Source organism: Lithobates pipiens, unplaced genomic scaffold (genome assembly GCF_037356315.1).
Source record: "Lithobates pipiens isolate NorthernLeopardFrog02 unplaced genomic scaffold, aLitPip1_a1.2 Scaffold_1, whole genome shotgun sequence".
NCBI lineage: Eukaryota > Metazoa > Chordata > Amphibia > Anura > Ranidae > Lithobates > Lithobates pipiens.
Genome location: NW_027507685.1, coordinates 238,307,317 through 238,334,355, shown reverse-complemented (window position 1 = coordinate 238,334,355; position 27,039 = coordinate 238,307,317). Strand labels below are relative to the sequence as shown.

General features: G+C 45.4%; 1 protein-coding gene across 2 annotated transcripts in view; it reads left to right on the top strand.

The window, feature by feature from the left end:
• Positions 1–27,039, top strand: part of LOC143985947 (uncharacterized) — a 76,154-nt gene that overhangs the window by 33,405 nt on the left and 15,710 nt on the right. For both annotated transcript variants that reach the window (XM_077484761.1, XM_077484762.1), the window contains exons 4-8: positions 3,874–3,987; positions 6,198–6,305; positions 11,578–11,691; positions 15,628–15,732; positions 22,849–23,079. In XM_077484761.1, coding sequence (XP_077340887.1) covers positions 3,874–3,987; positions 6,198–6,305; positions 11,578–11,691; positions 15,628–15,732; positions 22,849–23,079 — 672 coding nt within the window. The remainder of the gene's footprint in view (positions 1–3,873; positions 3,988–6,197; positions 6,306–11,577; positions 11,692–15,627; positions 15,733–22,848; positions 23,080–27,039) is intronic.

Sequence of the window (27,039 nt, the reverse complement as noted above, 5' to 3'; positions counted from 1 at the left end):
ACTTAAACACCTTTCTGCCCAGACCAACTACACTGTACCCAAATTTAATTTTTATAATTTTTTTCCCACAAATAGAGATTTCTTTTGGTGGTATTTGATCACCTCTACGGTTTTTATTTTTTGCTAAACAAATAAAAAAAAAGACTGAATATTTTGAAAAAAGAATTGTTTTTTTTTGTTTCGGTTTCAAAACTTTGTAAATAAGTACGTTTTCTCCTTCACTGATGGGCACCGATGAGGTGGCACTGATGAGGTGGCACTGATGAGGTGGCATTGATGGAAACTGATAGGTGGCACTGGGTGGCACTGATAGGTGGCACAAATTGGCACTAATAGCTGGCATGGATAGGCACTGATAGGTGGCACTAGGGATGCACCGAAATTTCGGCCGAAAATTCCCTTTTCGCCAATTTGCCGAAAGAGAAAAACGGCTGATAATGGAGCCGAAAATGGGGCGTGGCCTGGGTGCGGGCGGGGCTCCGCCCCCCACCCCTGGTGCCGCCTATCATGGGGGTATCCTATAGCGCAGGAGAGCCACCTCCGCCGCCAGTTTGATCACAGCGCTGGGAGCATCACGGCTTTCATTTCAATAGCTGTGTGTTCCCGGCCGCGCCGTCACACACAGCCCCTCCCCTTCGTCCGGGCACTTTGATAGACAGATCATCCGTCCAATCCTGCGGGTGATCTGTCTATCAAAGTGCTTGGACGAAGGTGAGGGGCTGTGTGTGACGGCACGGCCGGGAACACACAGCTATTAAAATGAAAGCTGGGATGTTCCCAGCGCTGTGATCAAACAGGCGGTGGGGGTGGTTCTCTTCCCTTCACAGACTGGCTGCAATGGGGCACTCTGGTCTGGCTGCAATGGGGCACTCTGGCTGCAATGGGGCACTCTGGTCTGGCTGCAATGGGGGATACCTCCTGTACCACGTCCTCTGTCTCTGACCATCTCCTGTACCACGTCCCCTATCTTTGACCATCTCCTGTATAAAAATATATTTTTTTAAATATGTTTTGGTATCGGTGCTGTTTCGTTATCGGTTTCGGTTTTCGGCCTAGTGCAGGGGTTGACAAATTTGCTTGGAATCTAGGAGCCAGCTAAAAAAGTTAGGAGTCAGGTCCGTGACGGCGATCTGGACCTGTCCCTGTCCTGACATGGAGACGAGTGAGGGGAAGATAGCCCCCAGCCCCCCCACCTGTCTCCAAGTCATTGCCCATAGCTCTTAGAGGGACATTTTTAAATTGCATTTTAGTGTAAATATGAGATGTGAGGTCTCTCTGACCCCAGATCTCATATATAAGAGGACCTGTCATGCTTTTTTCTATTACAAGGGATTTTTACATTCCTTGTAATAGGAATAAAAGTGACACACTTTTTTTTTTTTTTTTTTTTTTTTTTTTTAAAAGAACAGTGAAAAAAATAAAAATAAAAGTTAAAATAAGAAAAAAAATGTTTTAAATGCGCCCTGTCTCGCCAAGCTTGCGTGCAGAAGCGAACGCATATATGAAAGCGGTGTTCAAACCACACATGTGAGGTATCGCTGCGATCGGTAGAGTAAGAGCAATAATTCTAGCCCCAGACCTCCTCTGTAACTCAAAACGTGCAATCTGTAGAATTTTTTTAAACGTCGCCTATGGAGATTTTAAAGGGTAAAAGTTTGTCGCCATTCCATGAGCGGGCGCAATTTTGAAGCGTGACATGTTGGGTATCGATTTACTCGGCGTAACATTATCTTTCACAATATAAAAAAAAAAAATTGGGCTTTGAACTTTGAACTTTACTGTTGTCTTTTTTTTTTTATTAAATAAAATTTTTTTCCCCAAAAAAAGTGCGCTTGTAAGTCCGCTGTGCAAATACGGTGTGACAGACAGTATTGCAACGACCACCATTTTACTCTCTAGGGTGTTAGAATAAATAATAAAAAAATGTGTGTGTAATATATATATATATATATATATATATATATATATATATATATATATATATATATATATATATATATATATATATAATATATATATTTTTTTTTTTGTTTTGTTTAGGGGTTCTAAGTAAAGGGATGGAGAAAGACTGGCAGGCAATCCCATTAGCATTGCTGGTTGTAATTCCAACGGCCACCACAAGAGGGCGCCAGATTCCAGAAGGAACCATAGGATCACAGAAGGCCTCAAAGCCGGGGGCTCAATTACCGGCCGCCTGCGGTGCGGGCCGTCGCGATCGCGCGCGGGGGGTCCACGGAGACGTGATACCCCCAGCTATGCTGCCCCAGGCGCAAGGTCGCTGATTCTAGTCGCCAATGCGACCTGGCGACCGGGTTTTGTCGAGCACTGGCCTAGTGTATTTTTCATTTTCGGTTTCAGCACCAAAAAACCCATTCGGTGCACACCTAGGTGGCCCGGATAGGCGGCACTGATAAGCGCAGGCGGCATTGTATTGTATTATACTGTACTGATGGATGCCAATCAGTACCAAACAATAATGCATGCCAATCAGTGATGCCCATTGTGGGCACTGACTGGCATCCCTGGGGGTCTAGGATGGCATACCTGGTGCTGGGCATCCCTGGTGGTCCAGTGTGGGCATCCTCGGGGGGGCTGCGCTGATAAGCGATCAGCACAGGACCCCCCCCCCCCCCTTGTCAGACGCGAGTGAGGAAAAGCCGATCATTGGCTCTTCCTATTTACACTGTGATTGGACACGGGTGATCACGTGGTAAAGAGTCTTTCGGAGACTCTTTACCGAGATCGTAGTTGCGGGGTGTCAGTTTCAATTGCTATGGGACATCCCACATAGTAATTACTATGGCTCTGTGTCCCCTGATGAAAGAAAAGAAAATAGGATTTTTTAAACGGCTTACCTGTAAAATCCTTTTCTTTAATGTACATCAGGGGACACAGAGGTCCCTCCCTTCTTCTTATACACTTTGATTGCTTGGCTACAAAACTGAGGACTCCCAGTAATGGGAGGGGTTAGATGGGAGAAGTACACGCCTTAGGGGCGTGCCAGTGTCCAGCACCTGTCAGTCCGATATAACCCACATAGTAATTACTACGGCTCTGTGTCCCCTGATGTACATCAAAGAAAGGATTTTACAGGAAATTTTGTTTTAAAAATCCTATTTCTATGAGGCATGGGCTGCAAATAGGTACTTGGGTACTCTGATGGGCTGGTGACTGGTATTCGGGTACTATGAAGGGCGGTGACAGGTACTCAGTACTCATATATGGACTGTGACAGGTACTTTGGTACTCAGATGAACTGTGACAGGCACTCAGATAAACTGTGACAGGTCCTCTTTATTTGGGGGGTGCAATCAGTGTGATTGGTGTACACTGTGGGCGGTAACGAGATGTCACCGCAGTCTCCTTCTCACACACAATCTGTGTGTGAGGAGGAGAACCCGGTAACATCTTGTTACCGCGGTTTGTTGACATTTAGTGATTGGCTGTGAAAGTATCAGCTGATCATTTGGTAAACAGCTGCCAGCCAATGGCTGTTTACCAGCGTCGGTGACGAGCAGTGTTCCCGGGAACACGCCGCCATCGATGTGCACACGCAGCGCACTCAAGATCGCATGCATGCGCCGTGCAAAGTGGGGCAAAACCACCTGGGGTCAAGTAAACGGCCATGCCCAATGGCTGTTCACCCCCCTCGGTGGGGAGCGGTGTCTCCGTGACACGGCGCCACCGAATGAACAGGGATGCACGCACATTCCCTGTTTAAATGCAGGGACGTCATATGACGCCCTCCCAGAACAAGAGCCACGCCGCCTGCCCGTCAGATGACAGCCAGCGGGTGGCAAGCGGTTAAAAGGAACATGCTCAGCCTGTGAAACCTGTAGCTTGAAAAACTTCTCATCTCTCTTTCTACTCAAGGTGGTAATCGTATAAAGTGTGAAGTGGACATCAAGGCTGAACAAAGTGAAGAAACCTATACCCGAAGGAAACGGAAGTCTGATCGTAGGAAACGCATCGCTGAAAATCACATCGGTAATATCTGTGTGTTTTATTCAGAGGCCCGTGTGTTATGCTGTCTTGTGGTCAGGAACAGTTGCATATTTTGTTGCCCTGAGACTTGACTATCTAATCTACTAATGCACAATAAATATTACTTTTGATGGTATTGGACAATGACCTTCCTGTAAGGCCCCTTTTTATATGGGCTTTCCGTATAGGTCCACCTGTGAATGAAATGAATGAAATAGTTGTATAGCGCACAATGCGAACTGAATCGCCTCTATCACTGTCAGTTTTTCAATTGGACCTGTTCAGAAAGTCCATGCATTTTTGTGGACTGGCGGGTGTAAACAGGCTTGTGTCATTGGTGATCGCCCATCGCATATACACTACGGCAGGGCGGCTTTATTGCACAAAACGACATACCCATACGTCGTTATGTGCTTGAGATGTCCTCCGGCCACCCGTGATCGCTCCACAGAAAGGCAGAACGGGGATCTGCCTGTGTAAACAGGGCAGCTTGCCGTTCTGACAGGGGAGAACACGCCGATCGTCTGTTCCTAGTAATCAGGAACAGCGATCTCTGTGTTGTCCTAGTCAGTCCATCCCCCCACACAGTTAGAAAACACATTTAAACCCTTGATCGCCCCCTAATGTTAACCCCCCTCCCTGCCAGTGAAAATTTTCTACAGTAATCAGTGCATTTTATTTATTTTATTTTTTATTTTTTTTAGCACTGATCACTGTATTGGTGTCGCTGTTCCCCAAAAAGTGTCACTTGGGACAGATTTGTCCATTGCAATGTCGCAGTCGCTGATCGCCGCCATTACCAGTAAAAACTATTTTTAAAAAGTCCATAAATCAAACCCATAGTTTGTAGATGCGATAACTTTTGCCCAAATCAATAATCAACGCTTGTTGGGATTTTTTTTGACAAAAAATATGTAGCAGAATACACATTTGCCTAAATTGATGAAGAAATTTGATTTTTTTTTTTTTTTTTTATTGGAGAAAGTAAGGAATATTATTATTATTATTTTAATTCAAAATTGTTGCTTTTTTTTTTTTTTTTTGCGCAAAAATAAAAACCACAGAGCTGTTGAAATACCTCCCAAAAGAAGCTGTATTTGTGGGGGAAAAAAGGGCATCAATTTTATTTGGGTACAACGTCACACGACCGCGCAATTGTCAGTTAACATAATGCAGTGCCTTATTGCAAAAAAATGGCCTGGTAAATCCTTCCGGGGCTGAAGTGGTTAAAATGTGCAGCAGCATACGCTGACCTGTGTTTTAATGTGTTTTCATTGATTTCAGTGGAAAAAAATGTAGTGAGAATAGGACAAGCAGAGGGATGGGCAGCACTGGGTACCAATTAATTGTACTCCAGTGCATATGAGCTGGGAAGGAATATTTTGGCAAGAAGAGAGAACAAAGTGAACCAAGGGAGGATTTCACCAATCATGCTTTCCCTTTTGCTGTCCATTCACAGGCTGGGGGCAGGGAGTGACCAGGCTTTATTTTCTTACAGTACGCAAAAGTAAGTTCGCCAGCCTTTCTCTGTTGTCTGGTTTGGTTAGAAAAGGACAGAAAAACAAACCCTTTTGGAAACTTCCATATACAGCATGTATTTCAAGCAATATACCGTATTTATCGGCGTATAACACGCACTTTTTTCCCCTTAAAATCAGGAAAATCGCGGGTGCTTGTTATACACCGATCCCCCACGATTTCCGTATGATTTTTGGGCTCTGGGTGGCTTTCAGCCGCCTTCGGCCCTTTTAGCGGCTTTCGGCCGTACTCGGTGGCTTTCGGCGGCCGAAAACCACCGAGAAGGGGCGAGAGAGGCCAAAAGCCGCCGATTATGGCCGGAGGCGGCCAAAAGCCGCCGCCGAGATACACAGGACATCTCGGCGGTGCCATATTTAAAAACAAAACCTGACTCACTGAGGGAACAACGATGCACAAGGCTGCAATGACGGACAGGCTGCATGACAAGGCTGCAAATGATGCTGACAAGGCTTCAGATGGACACTGATATGGCTGCATTGATGGGCATTTAAATGTAAGTTGTTTTTTTTTCCTTAAATTTCCCTCCTAAAAGTTTTTTTCCTTAAAATTCCCTCCTAAACTTGGGGTGTGTGTTATACGCCGATAAATACGGTACTTTATTTACTGGGAGTTCACCTTTTTGTTTTTTTTTTTGTTTTTTAAACCTAATCAGAGCTTTTCTTTGTATATTTTAGGGCCTGTTAATCCAAAACCAGAAGTTGTAATCAAGACTGAAGATGATCACTATGACTCTTACATGAGGAATGATAAATCCTTGAAACAGGATCAAAGTCCCAGAGCAGGTAATGGGTTTCCATTGCACATAACGAGAAATAAGTAACAGAAACTTTAAAGCGGTTGTATAACGCACTTGGTCATTTTTACCTTCAGGTAAGCCTATAATAAGGTATACCTGTAGGTAAAATTAATATCTCATAAAACGTGCACCGTGTAGGAGATATTCACCCTGCGTGCAGCCGCTGACGTAAGCGGTGCATGGGCCCTGGGGGTTCAGCGTATCATGGCGGAATTACAGAGCTCCTTGCTGGAATGGAGGACCCCGCCACACGCATGCCACTCACAGCGCTGGAGCCAGCGAACTCGGAAGAAACACAGAGGGAACATGTCAGCCGCCTCAATGGTGACTGGGCACGCTGCGGGGGCCTCGTTCTAAGGTAAGTATTATTAACCTGTCCCAGGGTCCAGCGATGTCGGCGGCAGATGGCGAGCTGCTGCCACCGCCGCCATCCTCTGTCAGGGAATCGGGAAGTGAAGCATGGCGGCTTCACTGCCCGGTTCCCTACTGCGCATGCGCGAGTCGCGCTGCGCGTCTCTTCAGATCCCCCGCTGTGTCCTGGGAACTGTGTGTTTCCCAGAACACGAGGGGGGGTGGGGGTCTGCGGCGGTCTGCCCGGAAGTCGGTGCAGCTATCTGGATTATCCAGGTAACTGCACCCCCCTCCCCCCTGAAAGGTGCCGACTGTGGCACCAGAAGGGGGGAGGGATCAGATTAGCGGAACTTCCCCTTTAGAGTGAAGAACCGCTTTAAGTTTAGAAAGCCTAATAGAATGGGTTTTTTTTTATTTATTTTTTTAGGTTATTATTTTATACAGAATTTATATAGTGCTTTTGAGATTTGAAATCTGAATTAGACATCTCCAAATACATGGGCAGGTAGACTAAAATATGCTAATAAAGAATCTGCGATCAGTGTTAAAAAATGTCCCACACTTTTTTTTTTTTTTCCTATCAAAGTAGTAATAAAGCCTAAACTTTTTTTTTCCTTGCATTAAGGTAAATGTTTAGGCATCAGTAGCACCCCCCCCCCCCCCCTCCAGCTCATTTACTTACCTTAGCCCTCATTTGATCCAGCCTGATACCCATCTGCAGCTCTTCTCCCCCCTCAGGCAGCGGATGCCATTGGCTCCCACTGTTGTCAGTTAAAGCCAGTAAAGGATGCATCTGTTTATATCGGTCAGCCATTATCTATGTAGCTTTGTTTGCTGTAAATAACTCCTGATTTCGCTTCACTTTGTCTCAATGTAATTTGATGTGTGCGTACTATATTTCATTTTTCACTTTTGTTTCAGCTTTGCTGTATTGTGAAAAATTTTGAATAAAAATTTATTTTAAAAATTAAAAAGCCAGTGACAAGGGAGCAGGGCCAAGTCTGCGCCTGTAGACGTGGACAACGAGGCTCGGGAGTGGGCCTGCACAAGTGCCCCCATAGAAAGTGGCTTTCTGTGGAGGCACTCACCAGACAGGAGAAGTCAACAGCGCCAACGGGCAGCCGAGGAAGTTTGGTAAGTATAAACCTGTTTGTTATTTGCAAAAAAAACAAAAAACTTTAACCTCCTGCCAATCACATGCATGTGTGTGGTAGGTGGGCCTATGAGTCCATGGAGACTGAGGTTTCTGTGCTGAGAGCATAATAACTCCGTGCTCCTAGAGCAGTGACCGAGCTGTCAGACAGCTGCCAGTCTCTGTTTCTAATCCAAAGGCAGCAGGAGGGGTTCCTGATCAGGTGACCTCCATGAATCTGTGATCATGTGGTGAGACATTTGTTCTCCTTCCTGACATTAGTGTTTGTAACCCTAACCGTTATATTACATTGCCAGCCCCTTACTTGTATGCATACATAGTGTACTGTATAGGTTGCTAAAATCCACACCTCTAAATACCCTTTTGCATGCATCTTCAGGCCAGTCTCGCAGGCGCTCTACACCTCCGATCCAGGGCTACAGCAAGAGAAGCCGAGATCTCCTGACGTCAGCCGGGGAGGTCACATGGCCACTCAGCCCCTCTTGCTGTAGCCCTGTATTGAAGGTGTAAACGGGCTTCAAGTCACGTGACCTGCCTGAAGATGCATGCACAAAAGTATTGAGGCATCGACTTTAACAAAAACGTATACAGTACATTATGGCTCGATACAAATAAGGGGCTAGCAGTGAATCTTTTAACTTTTTAAAGTTAAACTTTTCTACTAACCGCTGCGGGGGGTAGAGACAGCTCTCACAGAAGACACACAAGGTGACAGGCAGGCAGGGGGGGGGCGGGTGTGTGACACAGGAGAGCTGCGGATGACGTAAACTGACCACGGTGTCAGGGCTCAGCAGCCTTGATATACCATCGACAGTTTACAGGGGGAGGGCCGAAACTGGCAGGATCAGCCAGGTATTTTACAGCTTCAAGAGGGGCAGGTTAGACAGCACATGCTTTTTAACCTGTACTAAGGAAACAGGAAAAAAAAAATATAAATTATATAATATAATATATATATATATATATATATATGTGTTATGTTATGTTATGTTACAAACCAAACAATTTAAGACCACTTGGACACTTGGAAACCATGTTTCCAAGTGTGCACATTCCAGCTGTAGGGGAGTGTAATGATGATGGTGTCTTTCCTCTACACTACATCTCCTTAACCACTTTTTGACCGCCCACCGTAGACATACTGCGGCAGGGCGGCTGCCCTGGTTGTACTACGATTGGCACTCGCTGATTGGTCGCCGGCACTTGCCCATCGGCCCCTGGACATTACCTAAGAGAGCCCTGTGTAATGGATAAAAAAAAATAACACACAGAGCTCTCTTCTGACAGCAGCAACGTGCACATTGCTTAGTAAAAACAGCACACTCAGTGACAGATGTTGGCCACACATTTAACCCTTTGATTGCCCCTGATTTTTAACCCCTTCCCAGCCAATGTCATTAGTACAGTGATGGTGTATATTTTTAGCACTGATCACTGTATTGATTTCACTAGTATCCCCAAAAAAGTGTCCGTGTCTGATTTGTCTGCCGCAATATTGCAGTCTCGATAGAAGTTGCTGATCGCTGCCATTACTAGTAAAAAAATAAAAAAACAAATTTGCAAATATATTCCTTATTATAATTGTTTTTTTTTTGTTGTTGTTGTTTTATAGTGCAAAAGATAAAAACCATAAAGGCAAATTAAATACCACCAAAAGAAAGCTCTATTTGTGGGGGGAATAAAGGACATCAATTTTATTGGGGTACAACATCACAAAATTGTCAAAATAACGCAGTGCCATATTGCAAAAAATGGCCTGATCATGAAGGGAGGGGGTTAAATCTTCCGGAGCTGAAGTGGTTAAACTACGAGTTGTGGCTCCATTGTCCAGGATTTGGCAGTAACACGTGAGCTGCCATATCTCTGCCCATGTTTCTGTACATGTGTTCCCAGTGACCAGGTGGGCAGGCAGCTACAATGCCCTGCTCCTTTAGCACCAATGCTATGGAATAATATACATTTTTTTTCCCCCCAGCGTTTGGGCTTTAAATGGTTCATTTGGACCAGGCTGAATGCTGCTCATCCATTTTTTATTTTATTTTTATTTTTTTTATATCAAAGGCTTCATCTGAATGGCGGTGGAGAGTTGGGTGGATAATATATTCTCCACCTCCACAAATCAGAGGAAGCCATGAAGTCCTGTATTCATTCATAAAATGCAGATTCCTCTGGCTGAGCAGTACTCGACTCGATTTTTTTCCAGTAATGGGACAGGAAGTCTTTGTCTTGCTGTCGGAACACATCGATGTATACTCTATGGAACTGATGTTACTTATGGTTTATACATGCACTCCCAGCAAGTGCACCTGTTGGTGAAGGAAATAGCTTGGTCCAAACTAACTACTGAAAGAGGAAGTAAACCCTGATGGGCTTAACTTCCTTTCTTCTTCTTTGCAAATTTAAGGCATAGTATGCATCACATATTAGCACATAATGTGACACTTACCTGGAAGTGAAGCCTGCACTGTCCCTGCTGCAGGCTGCATCCATCTTTCGCCCCTCTTCCTCCTGGGGCCACAGACTCCAGCTCCGATTGGCCGGAGCCACGTGACCTCACTCGCACGAATGCCTGCGGGAGCCACCAGTCATGGCAAACGATCCTGACGACGGCACAGAGCACATGTGCAGATGACCAAAGTCAGATCAAAAGTCGCACCAAAGTAGTGTAGGCAGCTCATCAAAGTTGCTGTGACTCTAAAGTAGAACTATAGGCAAATGTGTGTGTTGTTTTTTTTTTTTTTGGATAGAGTAAGGAAGGGTTTTTCGCCATCTGTGTTCCATTGCAGAGATTTTCCTTCACTTCCTGTCCCATCACCAAACAGGATGTGAGGAAATTCCTACAAATTGAAGGGAACTCCTTGGTTAAAGCGGGGTTCCACCCATCGGAACCCTCCCCCCCTCCGGTGTCGCAGTTGGCACCTTTCAGGGGGGTGCAGATACCTGTCTAAGACAGGTATTTGCACCCACTTCTGGGAATAGACTCCCACGGGAGTCTATGCCTCTGCCTATCCCGGCGCGCTGTCTGCTGGGACACACACGGGTCCCAGAGACGGCGAGGACCATTCCTATTGCGCTGCACGACTCGCGCATGCGCAGTGGGGAACTGGGAAGTGAAGCCGCAACGCTTCAGTTCCCGATTCCCTCACCTAGAATTGCAGCAGCCGAAAGCTGAGTGATCGATCGGCCTCGACTGCCGACATCGCTGGAACCCGGGACAGGTGAGTGTCCATTTATTAAAAGTCAGCAGCTGCAGTATTTATAGCTGCTGGCTTTTAATCATTTTTTTTCCCAGTGAAATCCCCTCTAACTCCAGATCACCAGAACTAGTGTTCACCATAGGAAGATTTCCAATCCATTAATTTTCTGGGCACAATACAAAATTTGGGAGTTAATTTTACTTTCAATAATAATGGTAAACAGGACAAATAAAGAGGGGGATCTCCCTAATGGGGACAGACAATAAAAAATGGAGAGTTGTTCTAATCGCTCTCCACTCGATCCAAAATGTTTAAAAAAAGTTCTGCCTTTAATTCTAATTCAAGTCACACCGATTCGGATGGGCATCATTGAAAAGAATGGGCTGCGACTTGTCATGCAACTTTGGTGTCCAACGGCGCATGACAAGTCGCCCAAGCATGGATGGAGCTTTTTGTTAACTAAAACCTGGAGTTGGGCATTGAGAAAACTGCTACATTATATCTTTTTGTAGTTTTGGGAAAATAAATGTGCAGCTGTTATTTCTATTCTTTTGTAGGTCACAACATGAATCCTGAAATTGAGGTGAAGCTTGAAGATGACGACAAGCGTTATGTAATGGTGGGCGATCCGCATTTGGAGGAGAGAGACAGCTCGCCTGCCGTGAGTCCAGGTACCTATGTATACTTTGTGGCCACCCGACCATCCCACCCGTAAGAGCTTGTCAGATATCTCCCTCTAAAACCATGGAAATTAATATGGAATTGGACCCACCTTTGCAGCTTTAACAGCCTCCAACCTTCTGGGAAGGCTTTCATAGGATTTTGTCTGTTGGAATTTTGTATCCATTCATTCAGCTAAAAGAGCATTTACAAGGCCAGGTAAAGATGTTGGATAGGTAGACCTGGATGACCATCTGTAAAGCAATACACCCCAAATGTATTCATGAGGGTCGAGTTTTTAAGGCTCTGTACAGACCACTCAGATTTCTCCACACCAAAATCTTTGAACCATGTCTTTAATGAAGCTATAAACACGCTGGAACAGAAAAGGGCCTCCACCAAAACAGTTGTGACAAAGTTGGAGGCTCACAAATGTATAAAATGTTTTTGTATGATAAAGCATTAAAGTGATTGTAAAGTCTCATCCTTTTTTTTTAACCACTGGCCCAACCGCCTTCTGCATATATACTGCGGGAAGGTGGCTCGGCTGTGCTAACCGTAGTGCGTGTGGGTGCTCGCCCACGGGTCCGGTCGCCTCGCAGTAATGAGAGGTAGAACGGGGGTTCTGCCTATGTAAACAAGGCGGACACCCATTCTTACAGGGGGCAATACTGAGATCTGCTGCTCCTAGTGATCAGGAACAGCGATCTCTGTCATGTCCCGGTGAGCCCGGCCCCCACACAGTTAGAACACACCCAGGGAACACAGTCAACCCCTTTATCATCCCCTAGTGTTAACCCCCTCCCTGCCAGTGTCATTTTTACATCGATCAGTGCATTTTTATAGCACTGTATAGGTGTCACTGGTCCCCAAAAAGTGTCACTTGGGATCAGGTTTGTCTGCCGCAATGTCGCAGTCCCGCTAATCGCCGCCATTACTAGTAAAAACTATTTTAAAGTCTATGAATCTGTCCCATAGTTTGTAGGCGCGATAACCTATGTGCAAACCAATCACTATACACTTATCGTGTTTTTTCTTTTTTTTTTTACAAAAATATGTAGAAGAATATATATCGGTCTAAACTGAATACATTGTGTATGTGTGTGTGTGTGTGTGTGTGTGTGTATATATATATATATATATATATATATTGTGTGTGTGTGTGTGTGTGTATGCACAATTTTGTATATTTTTTGTTTTTGGATATCTATTTTAGCCGAAAGTAAAAAATATTGTTTTTTTTTTTTTTCAATATTGTCAGTCTTTTTTTGTTTATAGCGCAAAAAATAAAAAACACAGAGATGATTAAATGCCACCAAAAGAAATCTCCATTTGTGGGGAAAAAATATATCAATTTTGTCTGGGTACAGCCTCACACGCCCGTGCAAAAAATGGCCTGGTCATTAAGGAGGTAATCCTTCCTGGGCTGAAGTGGTTAAAAAAAAAAAAAATTTGTAATTACCTGCTCTGTTGCAGTGGATTTGCACAGAGCAGCCTGGATCCTCCTCTTTTCGGGTCCCTCTTCTGTGATCCTGGCCCCTCCATCCTGTTGAGTGCCCCCACAGCATGCAACTTGCTATTGGGGGCACCCAAGCAGAGCTGCAGCTCCCTGTATCCGTGTAGACATGGAGCTGCAGTTTGGCCCTGCCCACTCTTTTGATTGGCTGAGACAGCAGCTGCGCCATTGGCTCCTCCTGCTGTCAAAGTCAGTCAGCCAGCCAGCCAGTCAGGAGAGAGAATCCCGGACAACTGAGGGACACGTGGAAATCGCTGGCTAGAGATGGGGCTCAGGAAACTATTAGTGGGGTTTGCTGCACACAAGTTTATTTTTATTTTTTAACCTTTATCCATAGAATACATTAACCACTTACAGATTCGGACCATTTTGCTGGCTTAAGACCAGACCACTTTTTGCTATTCGGCACTGCGTCGCTTTAACTGACAATTGTGCGGTCGTGCGACGTGGCTCCCAAACAAAATTGACGTCCTTTTTTTCCCACAAATAGAGCTTTCTTTTGGTGCTATTTTTGCGCTATAAACAAAAATAGAGTGACAATTGTGAAAAAAAACACATTATTTTTTACTTTTTGTTATAATAAATATCCCCCAAAAATATATAAAAAAACATTTCTTTCCCTAAATTTAGGCCGATACGTATTCTTCTACATATTTTTTGTAAAAAAAAAAAAAAAAATCACAATAAGCGATTGATTGGTTTGCACAAAAGTTATATCGTTTACAAAATAGGGGATAGTTTTATGGCATTTTTATTAATAATTTTTCTTTTTACTAGTAATGGTGGCGATCAGCGATTTTTATTGTGACTGCAACAGTATGGCGGACACATCACACATTTTTGACACATTTTTGGGACCATTGGCATTTATACAGCAATCACTGCTATATAAATGCAGTGATTCCTGTGTAAATGACACTGGCAGTGAAGGGGTTAACCAGGGGTGGCAGTGTAGGGGTTAAGTGTTCCTAGGGGCGTGTTACTAACTGTGGGGGGCTGGGCTTTGTTTTAGTGAACACTGATCTCTGCTCCAATCACATGGAGCAGAGATCAGCGTCACTTGTTGCTAGGCAGAACGGGGAGATTCTGTTTACAACGGCATCTCCTCGTTCAACCTCCCCGTGAGACGATCGCGGGTATGCCCGCGGCGATCTAGTCCACGGGACCCATGACCGGACTCACGGGGGTCCCGACCGACACCCTCGCGATCGCAGGGCGGCATTTAAAATTGGACGTACCTGTACGCCAATATGCCTGCCCGTGCCATTCTGCCGACGTACATCGCCGTGCGTTAGTCGGGAAGTGGTTAAGATAAAAAAAACTTCTGACTTTACAACCCCTTTAACAGTCATCTTATACTACTTGATGTGTTGGATGTAAAGTTTCTTCAAGCAGCAATACAGCAGTGATAGGCTGCTGGAGACATAAGCATTAATGTAATTCCAGCCAAAAATGTAAACTGAAAATGAATGCCCTAAAAAAAAAAAAAAACAGTAGTACCACTGGGTGATTTTTTATTTATTTATTTTTTTTAAATGTTTTGACCTGAAAGCTAAAGCCATAATGTGCTAAGATGCATCGCATACTAGCACATTATGTGAAACTTACAGTACAGACCAAAAGTTTTGACACACCTTTTCATTCAAAGAGTTTTCTTTATTTTCATGACTATGAAAATTGTACATTGACACTGAAGGCATCAAAACTGCAAGCACTGTAGCTGCTGACTTTTAATAAGCACACATACAGTCAGCATCTACAAATACTGCAGCTGCTGACGTTTAATAATCGGACACTTACCTGTCCCAGGGTCCAGTGATGCGGGGGAACGAAGCCCCGCTCGTCCCCCCCCCTCCTCTCACCGTGATTGGCCGCGCAGTCATCTGGGACCTGTTGCATGTCCCAGATGACTGACTGGAGGGAGAAGACAGATCTGATCCCTTCCTGTGCCGAGGGGAAGTGATGTCACCAGCCCAGGCACTGAAGGAGGCAGACTATGAGGGACCCCCTAGCAACAGCCATTTTAGAGGTGAGTTAAAAAAAATCAATTTTTTTTTTTTTTAGGAATATTAATTAATTTTGTGTCTGGAACACCACTTTAAGAATATAGAACGGCATTAGCTTGTGTTCTGTCTGGTATTCAGTGGGAACTTTTTGATTCTAGTAACTTTAAATAGCCTATCTTCTCTGGGCTTGTTTGCACTTGTTTGTGTGCTGATATTTTTTTACTTTGTTGTCTACATGAAAGAATAGTCGTGTGCCCGATGTATAGTCAGACTGCAGCGTGTAGCAGCTGGAGAATGTATGGCTAGAATAAACTTTGGGATCCAATTCATTCTAGGAGGTTTTTCTGGATAAACTTTTTAAAGGAATACCTTCCTCCAAAAAAAAAAAAAAAAAAAAAGATGACTCTTCTCTTCTCTTTTTATAGATTATTTTCTTGTACAGATAAAAGAGGAAGAAGAGGAGGACATGTCATTTGGGATGGATTATCAGCAACATGGGGATCAGGTGGTTCATCCTCAGACCAGTTCAGGTGGGCTGCTGTTTTTTATTTTGACAATCAGAATGTTCGTTTTATTATAGACCAGGAAATAGTGTGGTAGCCTCCCTGGCGGTATGATTATGTCAGATTTTTGTGTCTCAAAGCTGTACAATTGTTTTTCATAGAAATGTGGCGTTTTATATTTTAGGCTTTTTTATCTGTAATTCTTAGTAATAACACACTTAAATCTGTCCAAACAAGAGTGTAGTAGACATCCCGGTTATGATGAGGTTTGAAACAAAAAAATCATAAAATATAATAAACTATAAATAATTATAAAAAAATAATATAATAAAATGAATTAGCATGTAGTACTTAACCGTTTGCTAAAGTATAAAAAGATGACGTTACACAGTAAATGGATGCAAAACCTGTCATACATCAAAATTGCGTCTGCCCGTGGAACGGCGCCAAATGACGGTACCTAAAAATCCCCATAGGCAAGGCTTTTAACCTCCCTGGCGGTATGATTCAGTCTGGTTTTAGGTGCTGAAAGCGGTACAATTATTTTGCCTGGAAATTTGGCGTCTTATATTGTAGTGCTGTAATTCTTAGGAATAACATCCCGGGTATGATAAAGTTTATAATATAAGAAAGAATAAAAATTATTCAATAATGTAATCAAATCCTAAAACACTGAAAAATGGACACATTTTGGTTGCTATGGGCAACCTCCAAATTTCAGGCAGAAAAAACAGTATTTATAATATAAAAGTGCATGCAGGGCACTGCACAGACCACAAGGACAAAGGGGGTGTGTATTTTTTAATACAGCACTGTAATCTGTAAGATTTCAGTACTGTGTGTGTTTTGTGTCTCTTTACTTTTTTGAATTTGCCGCCATTCTCCGCTCCTGTGCGCCGTAACGTCGCAGAGAACGGAGCTCGGCGGCATTCGGCACTGTGAATCGAACGCAGGACAACTCGATCACACAGCACGGAGGACATCGCTGGATCCAAGGGACAAGGTGAGTAACTCTCCCTGTGTCCTCCCCTGCATCCAGCGAAGCGATCCCGAGTCTGGCTCGGGGTTACTGCTCCTGCTAGTAAATTCCCAAACTCGGGATTATCGCCAGGGAGGTTAAAAGCCTCTCTATGGAGCCGGTTCACATATCTCCGATGCGGCTCCGGTGCGAATTTGCACAGGAATGCTGTGCGTCTTTTGGTCCGCTTCAGGCCCAAATTCAGTCATAAATTTGGGCTGAAATCGGACCTGAGACGATGAACCAGCACGCAGCGGACCCCTGCTGGGAGCCACATCGGTATTTAGATGTGAATACAGCCTTACAGTTTACCATTTTAGAGTTGCACAGGTTTGGCACTAAAATAATTGCTCTCGCTTTGACGTTCGTGGCGATGGCTTACATCTGGCGCAATCACTGTTTTACATATACGTGTGGGACCCGTGAGAACGGGGGAACAGGGATGCTTTTAACCACTTGCCGACCGCCGCACGCCGATGTACGTCGGCAGAATGGCACGGGCAGGCATAAGGACATACATGTACGTCCTTTGCCTCCCGTGGGTCGGGGGCCCGATCGGGCCCCCGCCCGGTGCCTGCGGCGGTCGGCTTTCGTTCGGGAGCGATCCCGGACGAGGGGACGGCCATTCATTCATGGCCACCCCCTCGCGATCGCTCCCGACGAATGGAAATCCCCGGTGACATCACTTCCTCTCCTGTAATGTAAACACAGGAGAGGAAGTGATGTATTCTCTCCTCCGTGTCGGTATTTTTCGTTCCGACACGGAGGAGAGCGGAACGGTGAGTTGCACCAACACACCCCACACACAGTAGAACATGCCAGGCACACTCACACCCCCCCTTTACCCCCCGATCACCCCCCCAATTACCCCTGCCCCCCAGTCACAGTGACACCAATGTCATTTTTTTTTTTTTTTGCATTGGTGTCATTTGTGACTGTAATAACTGTTAGGGCAGTTAGGGTTAGCCCCCTTTAGTTCTAATGTACCCCCCTAACCCCCCCAATAAAGGTTTAACCCCGTGATCACCCCCCGTCGCCAGTGTCACTAAGGCTGGGTTCACATTGCAGCGGTTTATGAGAACGAATGTGATTCGCACCGCACTGCAGTGCAAATCACATCCGATCTCTGTGCGATTCGAGTTCAGCCATTCGCCGCACCCGCCGCAAATTCGCACGGGACCCTTTTTTTGGCCCGCAGCAGAATCGGATCGCATGGGTGTTCACACCATGCGATCCGAGTTTGCAGATCGCACTGCGATATGCGAACTGATCTGGGGGTGTCAGTAACATTTCACTGACACTCCCAGCAGTTCGCATAGGGCAGTGTGAACTGCCGCCGGGAGGCATGCGATGCGGGAACCCGCCGCGGATTCGCGGCGTTTCCGCATCGCTCCAGTGTGAACCCAGCCTAATAAGCGATCATTTTTCTGATCGCCGTATTAGTGTCACAGGTGACGCTAGTTAGGCAGGTAGGTATTTAGGTTCGCCGCAGCTTTTTATAGCACTAGGGACCCCCATATACTACCGCATAAAGCCCCCTGATTGCCCCCTAGTTAACCCTTTCACCAGTGATCACCATATAACTGTTACAGGTGACGCTGGTTGGTTAGTTATTTTTTTATAGTTTCAGGGCACCCGCCATTTATTACCTAGTCTCACTAGTGTACCCCTAAATTTAGGGGTGTCTACTTTCTAAAATGGGGTCATTTGGGGGGGGGGGGGGGGGGGTTTGTGCCATCTTGGCATTTTATGGCCTTCAAAACTGTAACGCCCTTAGAAAGCCTGAAGGCGGTGCTTGGTTTTCGGGGCCCCGTACGCGGCTAGGCTCCCAAAAAGTCCCACATATGTGGTATCCCCGTACTCAGGAGAAGCAGCAGAATTTATTTTGGGGTGTCATTTCACATATGCCCATGGCATGCATGAGCAATATATCATTTAGTGACAACTTTGTGAAAAAAAAAAAAAAAAAAAAAAAAGTTTGTAATTTTCCCGCAACTTGTGGCAAAATATAAAATATTCCATGGACTCAACATGCCTCTCAGCAAATAGCTAGGGGTGTCTACTTTCTAAAATGGGGTCATTTGTGGGGGTTTTGTGCCATCTTGGCATTTTATGGCCTTCAAAACTGTAATAGGTAGTGAGGCGTGAAATCAAAAATTTACGCCCTTAGAAAGCCTGAAGGCGGTGCTTGGTTTTCGGGGCCCCGTACGCGGCTAGGCTCCCAAAAAGTCCCACATATGTGGTATCCCCGTACTCAGGAGAAGCAGCAGAATTTATTTTGGGGTGTCATTTCACATACGCCCATAGCATGTGTGAGCAATATATCATTTAGTGACAACTTTGTGTAAAAAAAAAAAAAAAAATTTTTTTTTTGTCATTATTCAATCGCTTGAGGCAAAAAAATAAAATATTCAATGGGCTCAACATGCCTCTTATCAATTTCCTTAGGGGGTCTACTTTCCAAAATGGGGTCATTTGGGGGGGTTTTGTACTGCCCTGCCATTTTAGCACCTCAAGAAATGAGATAGGCAGTCGTAAACTAAAAGCTGCGTAAATTCCAGAAAACGTACCTTAGTTTGTAGATGTGACAACTTTTGCGCAAACCAATAAATAAACAATTATTGACTTTTTTTTTACCAAAGACATGTGGCTGAATACATTTTGGCCTAAATGTATGACTAAAATTGAGTTTATTGGATTTTTCTAATAACAAAAAGTAGAAAATATCATTTTTTTTCAAAATTTGCGGTCTTTTTACGTTTATATCGCAAAAAATAAAAATCGCAGAGGCAATCAAATACCATCAAAAGAAAGCTCTATTTGTGGGAAGAAAAGGACGCAAATTTTGTTTGGGTACAACATTGCATGACCGCGCAATTACCAGTTAAAGCAGCGCAGTGCCAAAGTGTAAAAAGACCTCTGGTCATTTACCAGCAAAATGGTCCGGTCTGAAAGTGGTTAAACAAAAAAAAGTAAAAATGATATACCCACAGTGCTGAAAATATATACACTTTTTTTATTTTGTTTTTATCAACTTCATTGCTTTTATAAAGGTTTAACAGCATCCCTTGTAATAGCATGGGCTGTGACAGGTCCTCTTTGGAGAGATCTGGGGTGTATTAGACTCCAGATCTCTCCTCTTGCCTCCCATGCAGCCGATCACACATATTGGTCTGATTGGCTGCTTTACTGGCTGTTAACGCCCATGTATACAAAGAACAGAAACCCGAATGTGAGGAAATACGCCTCGTCTCCAGCTTCTGATATCACCCAGTGGGAGGGACAACAGCTGTTCCTCTTGCTGCGCTTTCTGACCGCACTGGAGAGCCTGGTAAAGGCGGCCTGTAAAAGTATTTCAGGGGCTCATCTATTTCAACCCCCAGATCCTTCCTCTGCCTATAAAAGCATTTTACCACAACAAGATCGATGTGATCAAATACTTTTCCATTTTAAAAATGTAGTCGTTTACAGCTGTTGAAACCGGGAATGTGATGTATACTCTTCATTTCTGTGAACAGTATTGATCTGGTCTCCGTTTACCTCTATGATTACTTAGCAGAAACACCGGCTTGTCGATCAAGTGTCAATCGGACGGGACAGCCTGAAAAAAGCTATGGGAGGGGGAATAACGTCCCCTCCTCCTGCTGGTTAGCTGCTAGGATTTCTTTTTTAAAGGGTTGATGGTCGACTCCAAAAAATAAAAAATGATACCGGAATGATGCCTCCAGCCTTCATCTCGGTATAGCCACTTGAAGTCCAGCGTTGTACCAGCACATTGATAGTCGTCAAGTGGTTATAATATGCAGGCAACACACAGTACAATGATTTGAAATGGAGGAAAAGAAGGATACTTCCACTATTTTTCTGTAGATCTGCCTTTCTCAACCTGGAACCCTAAGGATTCTGCAGAGATTGCTAGGGGTTCCTTGAGAAGCTGGAAACGTCTGCCTCCTGGATGAGTAACCATTGATGCTTTTAAGCTATCTCTAAGCCCCTGTACACACGGTCGGAGATTTTGCCAACCAAATCCGTCGGATTTTGTCCGTCGGATTTAGTCCAACGGATTGTGTTCGAAACTGTTGCATACACGCGATCGGGCCAAGTTGGCGAAAAATCCAATCTTTCAGAACGTGATGACGTAATTTCGTTATGATGGGACTACATTCAGGCTAGTAGCCAATAGCTTTGATGTAGGAATTTGATCTGAGAATGCGTGGCACTTGGTCTGATCAAAATGCTCTACACATGATCGGATTAGGTCCGACCAGCCCAGTTGGTTGGGAAATATTTCCAACATGTTGGAAAATTGGGTCGGACGGAATCAGTCCAATGCATACCACACACAGTCGGATTATCTGACGACACGGTCCTATAAGACGCATTCCGACAGATTCTCCGACCGTGTGTACAAGGGCTAAGAGGAGTTCTTCCTACTGATCCCAAACATAAGGAGTATTCTTCCCACCCACTGTCACACTAATATACCATTAAAGTGGTTGTAAACCCTTACAAACCACTTTGACCTACAGCAGGGATCTGCAATTAGCGGACCTCCAGCTGTTGCAGAACTACAATTCCCATGAGGCATAGCAAGACTCTGACAGCCACAAGCATGACATCCAGAGGTAGAGGCATAATGGAACTTGTAGTTTTGCAACAGCTGGAGGTCCGCTAATTGCATATCCCTGACCTACAGGTAAGCCTAGATTAAGGCTTACCTGTAGGTCCAAGAAATATCTCCTAAACCTACACGGTTTAGGAGATATTTGCCGAAAGACCGGCACCGATGTCTACGGCGCATGTGCCGTAGACAACGGCGCGCAGGCGCACTGAGCGCACCGCTGTCAACGGCGATATGCCGCGAGTGCCGGCTCCCATGCGCATGCGCGGGAGTGACGTAATCACGGCTTCGCCGAATGACAGCGGCGGAGCAGCGAGACCCACCGAAAAGATGGAGGCTCCGGACTACAGGGGACAGCAGTGACTTCGCTGGCTCCTGTGTCAGGTAAGTGACATATAATAGACTACTAGGAGATGCATAGTAGTCCATTATGCTTTACCTTTGCAGGGAGACAAAGAGGAAGTAAACCCATCAGGGTTTACTTCCTCTTTAAATGTAAATATAGTAATTCCGAACGCTGGTTCTCTGAGACCAGAATGGCTGCTCCCTATAGACTGCGCTGACAATCACCATGAACAGTAAATGGGTAAGATGGTAGCATATTGGATAGCATGTTAGCTTCTCTCCTATTGCAAATCAATGTGTTATTCTAGCAGAAGCTGTAAATACAACTAATAACTGTTTTTGGCTAAAATTGACTCTAGAGCGTGTGCAAAATAGTTCTTATTATGCAGCAATTATATAGCACCAACAATTTGCACATCGCTTTACAATATAAAGGGGGACAATACAGCAACAATACAAGAGGGTTAGGGGGACCCTGCTCCCGGGAGCTTCCGATCTTAAGGGAGGGGCTGGTGGATCAAAAAGTTAATAACTGTTGGGAGAAATAGAAGATTTGGTTATTAGCTGAAGCCAGGATAGGCTTCCTTTTTGAAGAGATGAGTTTTTCAGGGATCGCCTAAAATGGGACGGAGTAGGAGATAGTCGGACAGATTGGGGTAGGGAGTGCCACAGGATGGGAGAGGCTATGGAGAAATCCTGGAGATGAGCGCGGGACGAGTGGTTGAGATATTAGATTGTCCTTTTGGTAAAATCAGCAGCTTGTCATTTTAAAGCAATATTCTGCTTCAACGAGACTGCGACTTTGTGCATTTAGGGCAAAGTGATGGTGGAGCTTCAGAGAGAGGAGTGCAAAGTGGCCAGGAGGAGATAATTTACACCCTTAAAAAGCGCGTTAGTGACTGTCATAGCCACCAGCAAAATACCTGATGTTAGCTAGTGTATGGCGCTGACTGACGACATCATGTGACATTGTTCGGGCTTAGCGGTTGGTCCTTGTGTCCAAATGCTAAGTATTTTGCACCTTCATCTACAGCTTGCAGGATCATCTGAGACATGGAGACGATAAGGTGGTCAGGTGTGAGGCACTTTAAATGGGTAAGGTGAATTTTGTAAATGCAATTGAATATTGATTTTCCAATGCTTTTTTTTTTTTCTCTAGGATTTGGTGAAGCGGTAAGAGAAAAAGATGGGAGAATTCACAGAATGTCTTCCAAAATGTTCATCGACATTACCCAGCTGATTCAGTTGGTGCAGGAACGTCCGGAACTCTACAACCCTAAAACGCCTTCCTATGCAGATAGGTACAAGAAGAAGAAGGCTTGGGATGAAATCTGCGCCGTTGTGGTTCCAGACTGGGAGCTGTGTAGTGAAAAAGAGAAAAATATCAAAGGTAATATATATGTATTGACTGCTTGCCGACCAGCACACAGCGATGTACATCGGCAAAATGGCACAGCTGGGCAAATGGGCGTACCTGTATGTCCCCTTTAACCACTTCCAGACCGCCGCACACTGATGTACCTCCTTACTTTGAAGAGGAATATCGTTGTTATGGCGGCAGCTCGCTACCATAACCCCCGTATTCTCTTCTTCGGCCAGTGGTCCACTTTCTGATAAGAGTGGTCTCTGCGGTGGATTCACCACAAGATCACTTTTATCAGCAGCGGGAGAGGGCCCCATCCCACCAGTGTCCTCAGTCAAATACCAGAGCCGTCGGCAGCAGCGGAGGTGATCGGATCTTCAACCTTGCTGGGTATGGAGAAGAGTGAGGGGAAGATGGCCTCCACCCGTCTCTATAACATTGCAGGGCGGAAGCGATGTCAAAACATCACTTTCCCCCCATAGCTCTTAACCACTTCAATACAGGGCAGTTATACACCTTCCTGCCCAGGCCAATTTTCAGCTTTCAGCACTGTCGCACTTTGAATGACAATTGCGCGGTCATGCTACACTGTACACAAACTAAATCTTTTATAATTTTGTTCTCACAAATCGAGCTTTCTTTTGGTGGTGTTTGATCACCTCTGCGGTTTTTATTTTCTGCTAAACAAATTTAAAAAATTGTGGGCATTGATTGGCATCCACTGTGGGCACTAACTGGCATCCCTGGTGGTCCAGTGTGGGCATTCTCGGTGGGGGGCCGCGCTGATAATCGATCAGCACATACCCCCCTTGTCAGAGGAGCAGCCTATCGGCTCTCCTCTACTTGTGTCTGACAGACGTTAGTTAGGAAAAGCCAATCACTGGATCTTCCTGTTTACACTGTGATCAGCCGTGATTGGACACGGCTGATTACGTGGTAAAGAGTCTCCGTCAGAGACTCTTTACCGAGTTGCAGTGTGTCAGCCCCCGAGGGCGCGCAGTGGCTTAATATCCTGAGGACGTCCTATGACACCCAGTCAGGATATTGAAAACACTTTGCCACCGTCATTCTGCTATATGGCGGGCAGCAAGTGGTTAAAGGGCCATTTTTAATTATTTTTCTTAAATGACAACTTTTATTTTTATTTTATTTTTTTTATTGCGTTTTAGTGTAAATATGAGATGTGTGGTCTTTTTGACTCCAGATCTCATATTTAAGAGGTCCTGTCATGCTTTTTTTTTCTATTACAAGGGATTTTTACAGTCCTTGTAATGGGAATAAAAGTGACACCATTTATTTTTATTGTTTAAATGCTCCCCATCCCGCAGAGCTTGCATGCAGAAGCGAACGTATATGTGAGCAACACCTGCATATGAAAATGGTGTTCAAAACACACGTGAGGTATCCCCGCGATCGGTAGCCCTAGACCTCCTCTGTAATATGAAACCTGTAGAGTTTTTTAAACTCCGCCTATGGAGATTTTTAAGGGTAAAAGTTTGTCGCCATTCCACGAGCGGGCGCAATCAATTTACTCGGCGTAACATCTTTCACAATATAAAAAAATATTGAGCTAACTTTACTGATGTCTTATTTCCCTAATCGTCTTTCAGGACAGCCACTATGAGAGATAGACTCCTCCTCTTCCTCTGGAAACACTGCGCCAGCCCATAAATTCTTACTTCCCCTGCCGGACCTCAGTTATTAGTGTTTCCTCCGGCGGGGAGACACTGTGCAAGGAACTAGGCCGATCAGTCGGGGAGGCTGTGGCCATTTTGACGTTAAAGAGCCCGGTGGATAGAAGCAGGGGCTTCGTTTTAAAAAAGCCGGGTTCAAACCGTTCACAACCAACGTCCGCGTGTCGGACGGGACGAACGGTTTACCTACCTTCACCAGGTACTGCCACCCCTTCCGAGTCGAGCGCGGCTTCAGGTCGTGGGGGACTCCTATCGCGTCTACAGGGACGCAGCTGGCAAGCCGTTCGGATGATTTCCCTGTACGGGGGTACAGTCCGCCTCCTTTTTTCTTGAACCGAGCGGGCCGAACGACGGGCGACGTCGTATCCGGCGGAAAACGAAGGCTTGACCTCGATCGACTTCCGGTTCCGGGTCGTGGAGCTGATAGGAGGGCCGGGCACCAGCTGGAGATGAGTTCAGAACGCGCGCAGGCAGCGTGGAACTCGGTGTTAAGCAGCCACCTGCAGTCATGTCGGAAGCCGAGGCTCAAACGACCGACTCTGTCTCCAGCATTCCTAAGGTAAGAGCGCCCTGGGGAGGGGTTCTCTTTATCTAGGATCCCCCCACCCCAATGTATGGTTCTATCATGGGTGGGGGGGCAGACCCCCTGGGTGGCCAGGGGGGAGGGGAGGCGCAGATCCCTTCGTTTTATAAAAAGGGTCTAGTGCACTCCCAGGGTTGTATCCAGAGCTTTTGATTGACTCTGTTTTTTCTGTTTTTTCTTTTTCCTTTCTTTAGAAAGCTGCGGAAAAGACTAGGTCTACGCATAGCTCTAGAAGGAAGTGTGCCTCCTGTAGGGACATTTTAGGGGAATCTTGGACCAAGGTGTTGTGCAAAGGCTGTATTGACTCCCTTGTTAGGGAAAGGGAATCTGAACAGGAGTCAGGACTAGCAGCTTCAGTTAAAGAGCTCTCGTCCACCTTCTCTTCTTTTAGGTCCCTTTTTGAAAAATTCCAGCTTCCCACGGGTCCATCTCCCCAGGATACAACCCCACCTCTAGCACAGAGTTCTGCCCCGGTCCAACCCCCTAGTGTAGGGGGGACAGAGGTTGCAGGCCCTTCAGGGACAGATAGGGAACTTCCAGACAGTTCCTCCTCTGATTCCGAGGAGGGTTCCGAGGGGGACCAGGATGGGTCCAGGAAAGCCTCCAGATATAAGTTATCCCTTGATGAGGTAGAGGACCTCTTAAAGGCAATTTATACAACCCTCGGTATCCAGACGGATAAAAAGCCCCTTACCCTGCATGACCAAATGTATTCTGGTTTGGGGGAGCCAAAGAGAAGGGTGTTTCCAGTACACGATGTGTTAATGGAAACAGTTAAAAAGGAGTGGCAGGATCCGGAGAGAAAACCCTTTTTATCCAGATCCCTCAAAAGAAGGTTCCCATTTTCAGAGGACCCGGCATGCCTTTGGAATAAAAGTCCCAAGTTGGATGCCGCTTTCTCCCAGGTCTCCAGACACACAGACTTGGCGTTTGAAGACATGGGGGCCTTGGCAGATGTCATGGATAAAAGGATTGACTCTCTGCTTAAAAAGACGTGGGACTCGGCCATTGGCAATCTTAAGCCTGAAATGGCAGTTACAGTTGTGGCTCGCAATTTAGAGCACTGGCTCTCACAGATCCAACAACATATTGAGGCAGGTACAGATAAGGAAACCATTCTGTCTTCCTTCCCTACTATGCTGCGAGGGATCTCTTACATAGCAGATGCCTCTGCTGAGTCCGTCCGCATGTCGGGCAGAACGGCGGCTCTAGCCAATTCGGCCAGAAGGGCCCTCTGGCTAAAAACATGGCCAGGGGATAATGCCTCCAAGATAAAACTTTGTGGGATTCCCCTCACGGGGGACCTCCTTTTTGGCCCAGGGCTAGAGACGGTTCTAGACCGGACAGCGGACAGGAAAAAGTCCTTTCCTCTCAAACGGAAAATCCCTGTACCAACAAAGAAGGGGTTTCGTCCGCAGGGGCGTAGTGAAACCTCTAAACCAGAGACAAAAAAGAAAACCTGGCCCCAAAAAGGCAGGGGCAGAGGAGGGGCGATTTTTCGCCCTCCTATCCAGCCCAGTAAAACCCAGTGACAGTCCAACTACAGTGGGAGGAAGACTGGGGGCCTTTCTTCCACAGTGGGAAGCAATATCCCCCAATCAATTTATTTTAGGGGTAATAAGAAGGGGGTACCTCTTAGAATTCCTAAGACCACCCCCTCAAAGGCTCCTTGTCACGCATCTACCCAGGTGCATGGTAAAGGCCGAGGCC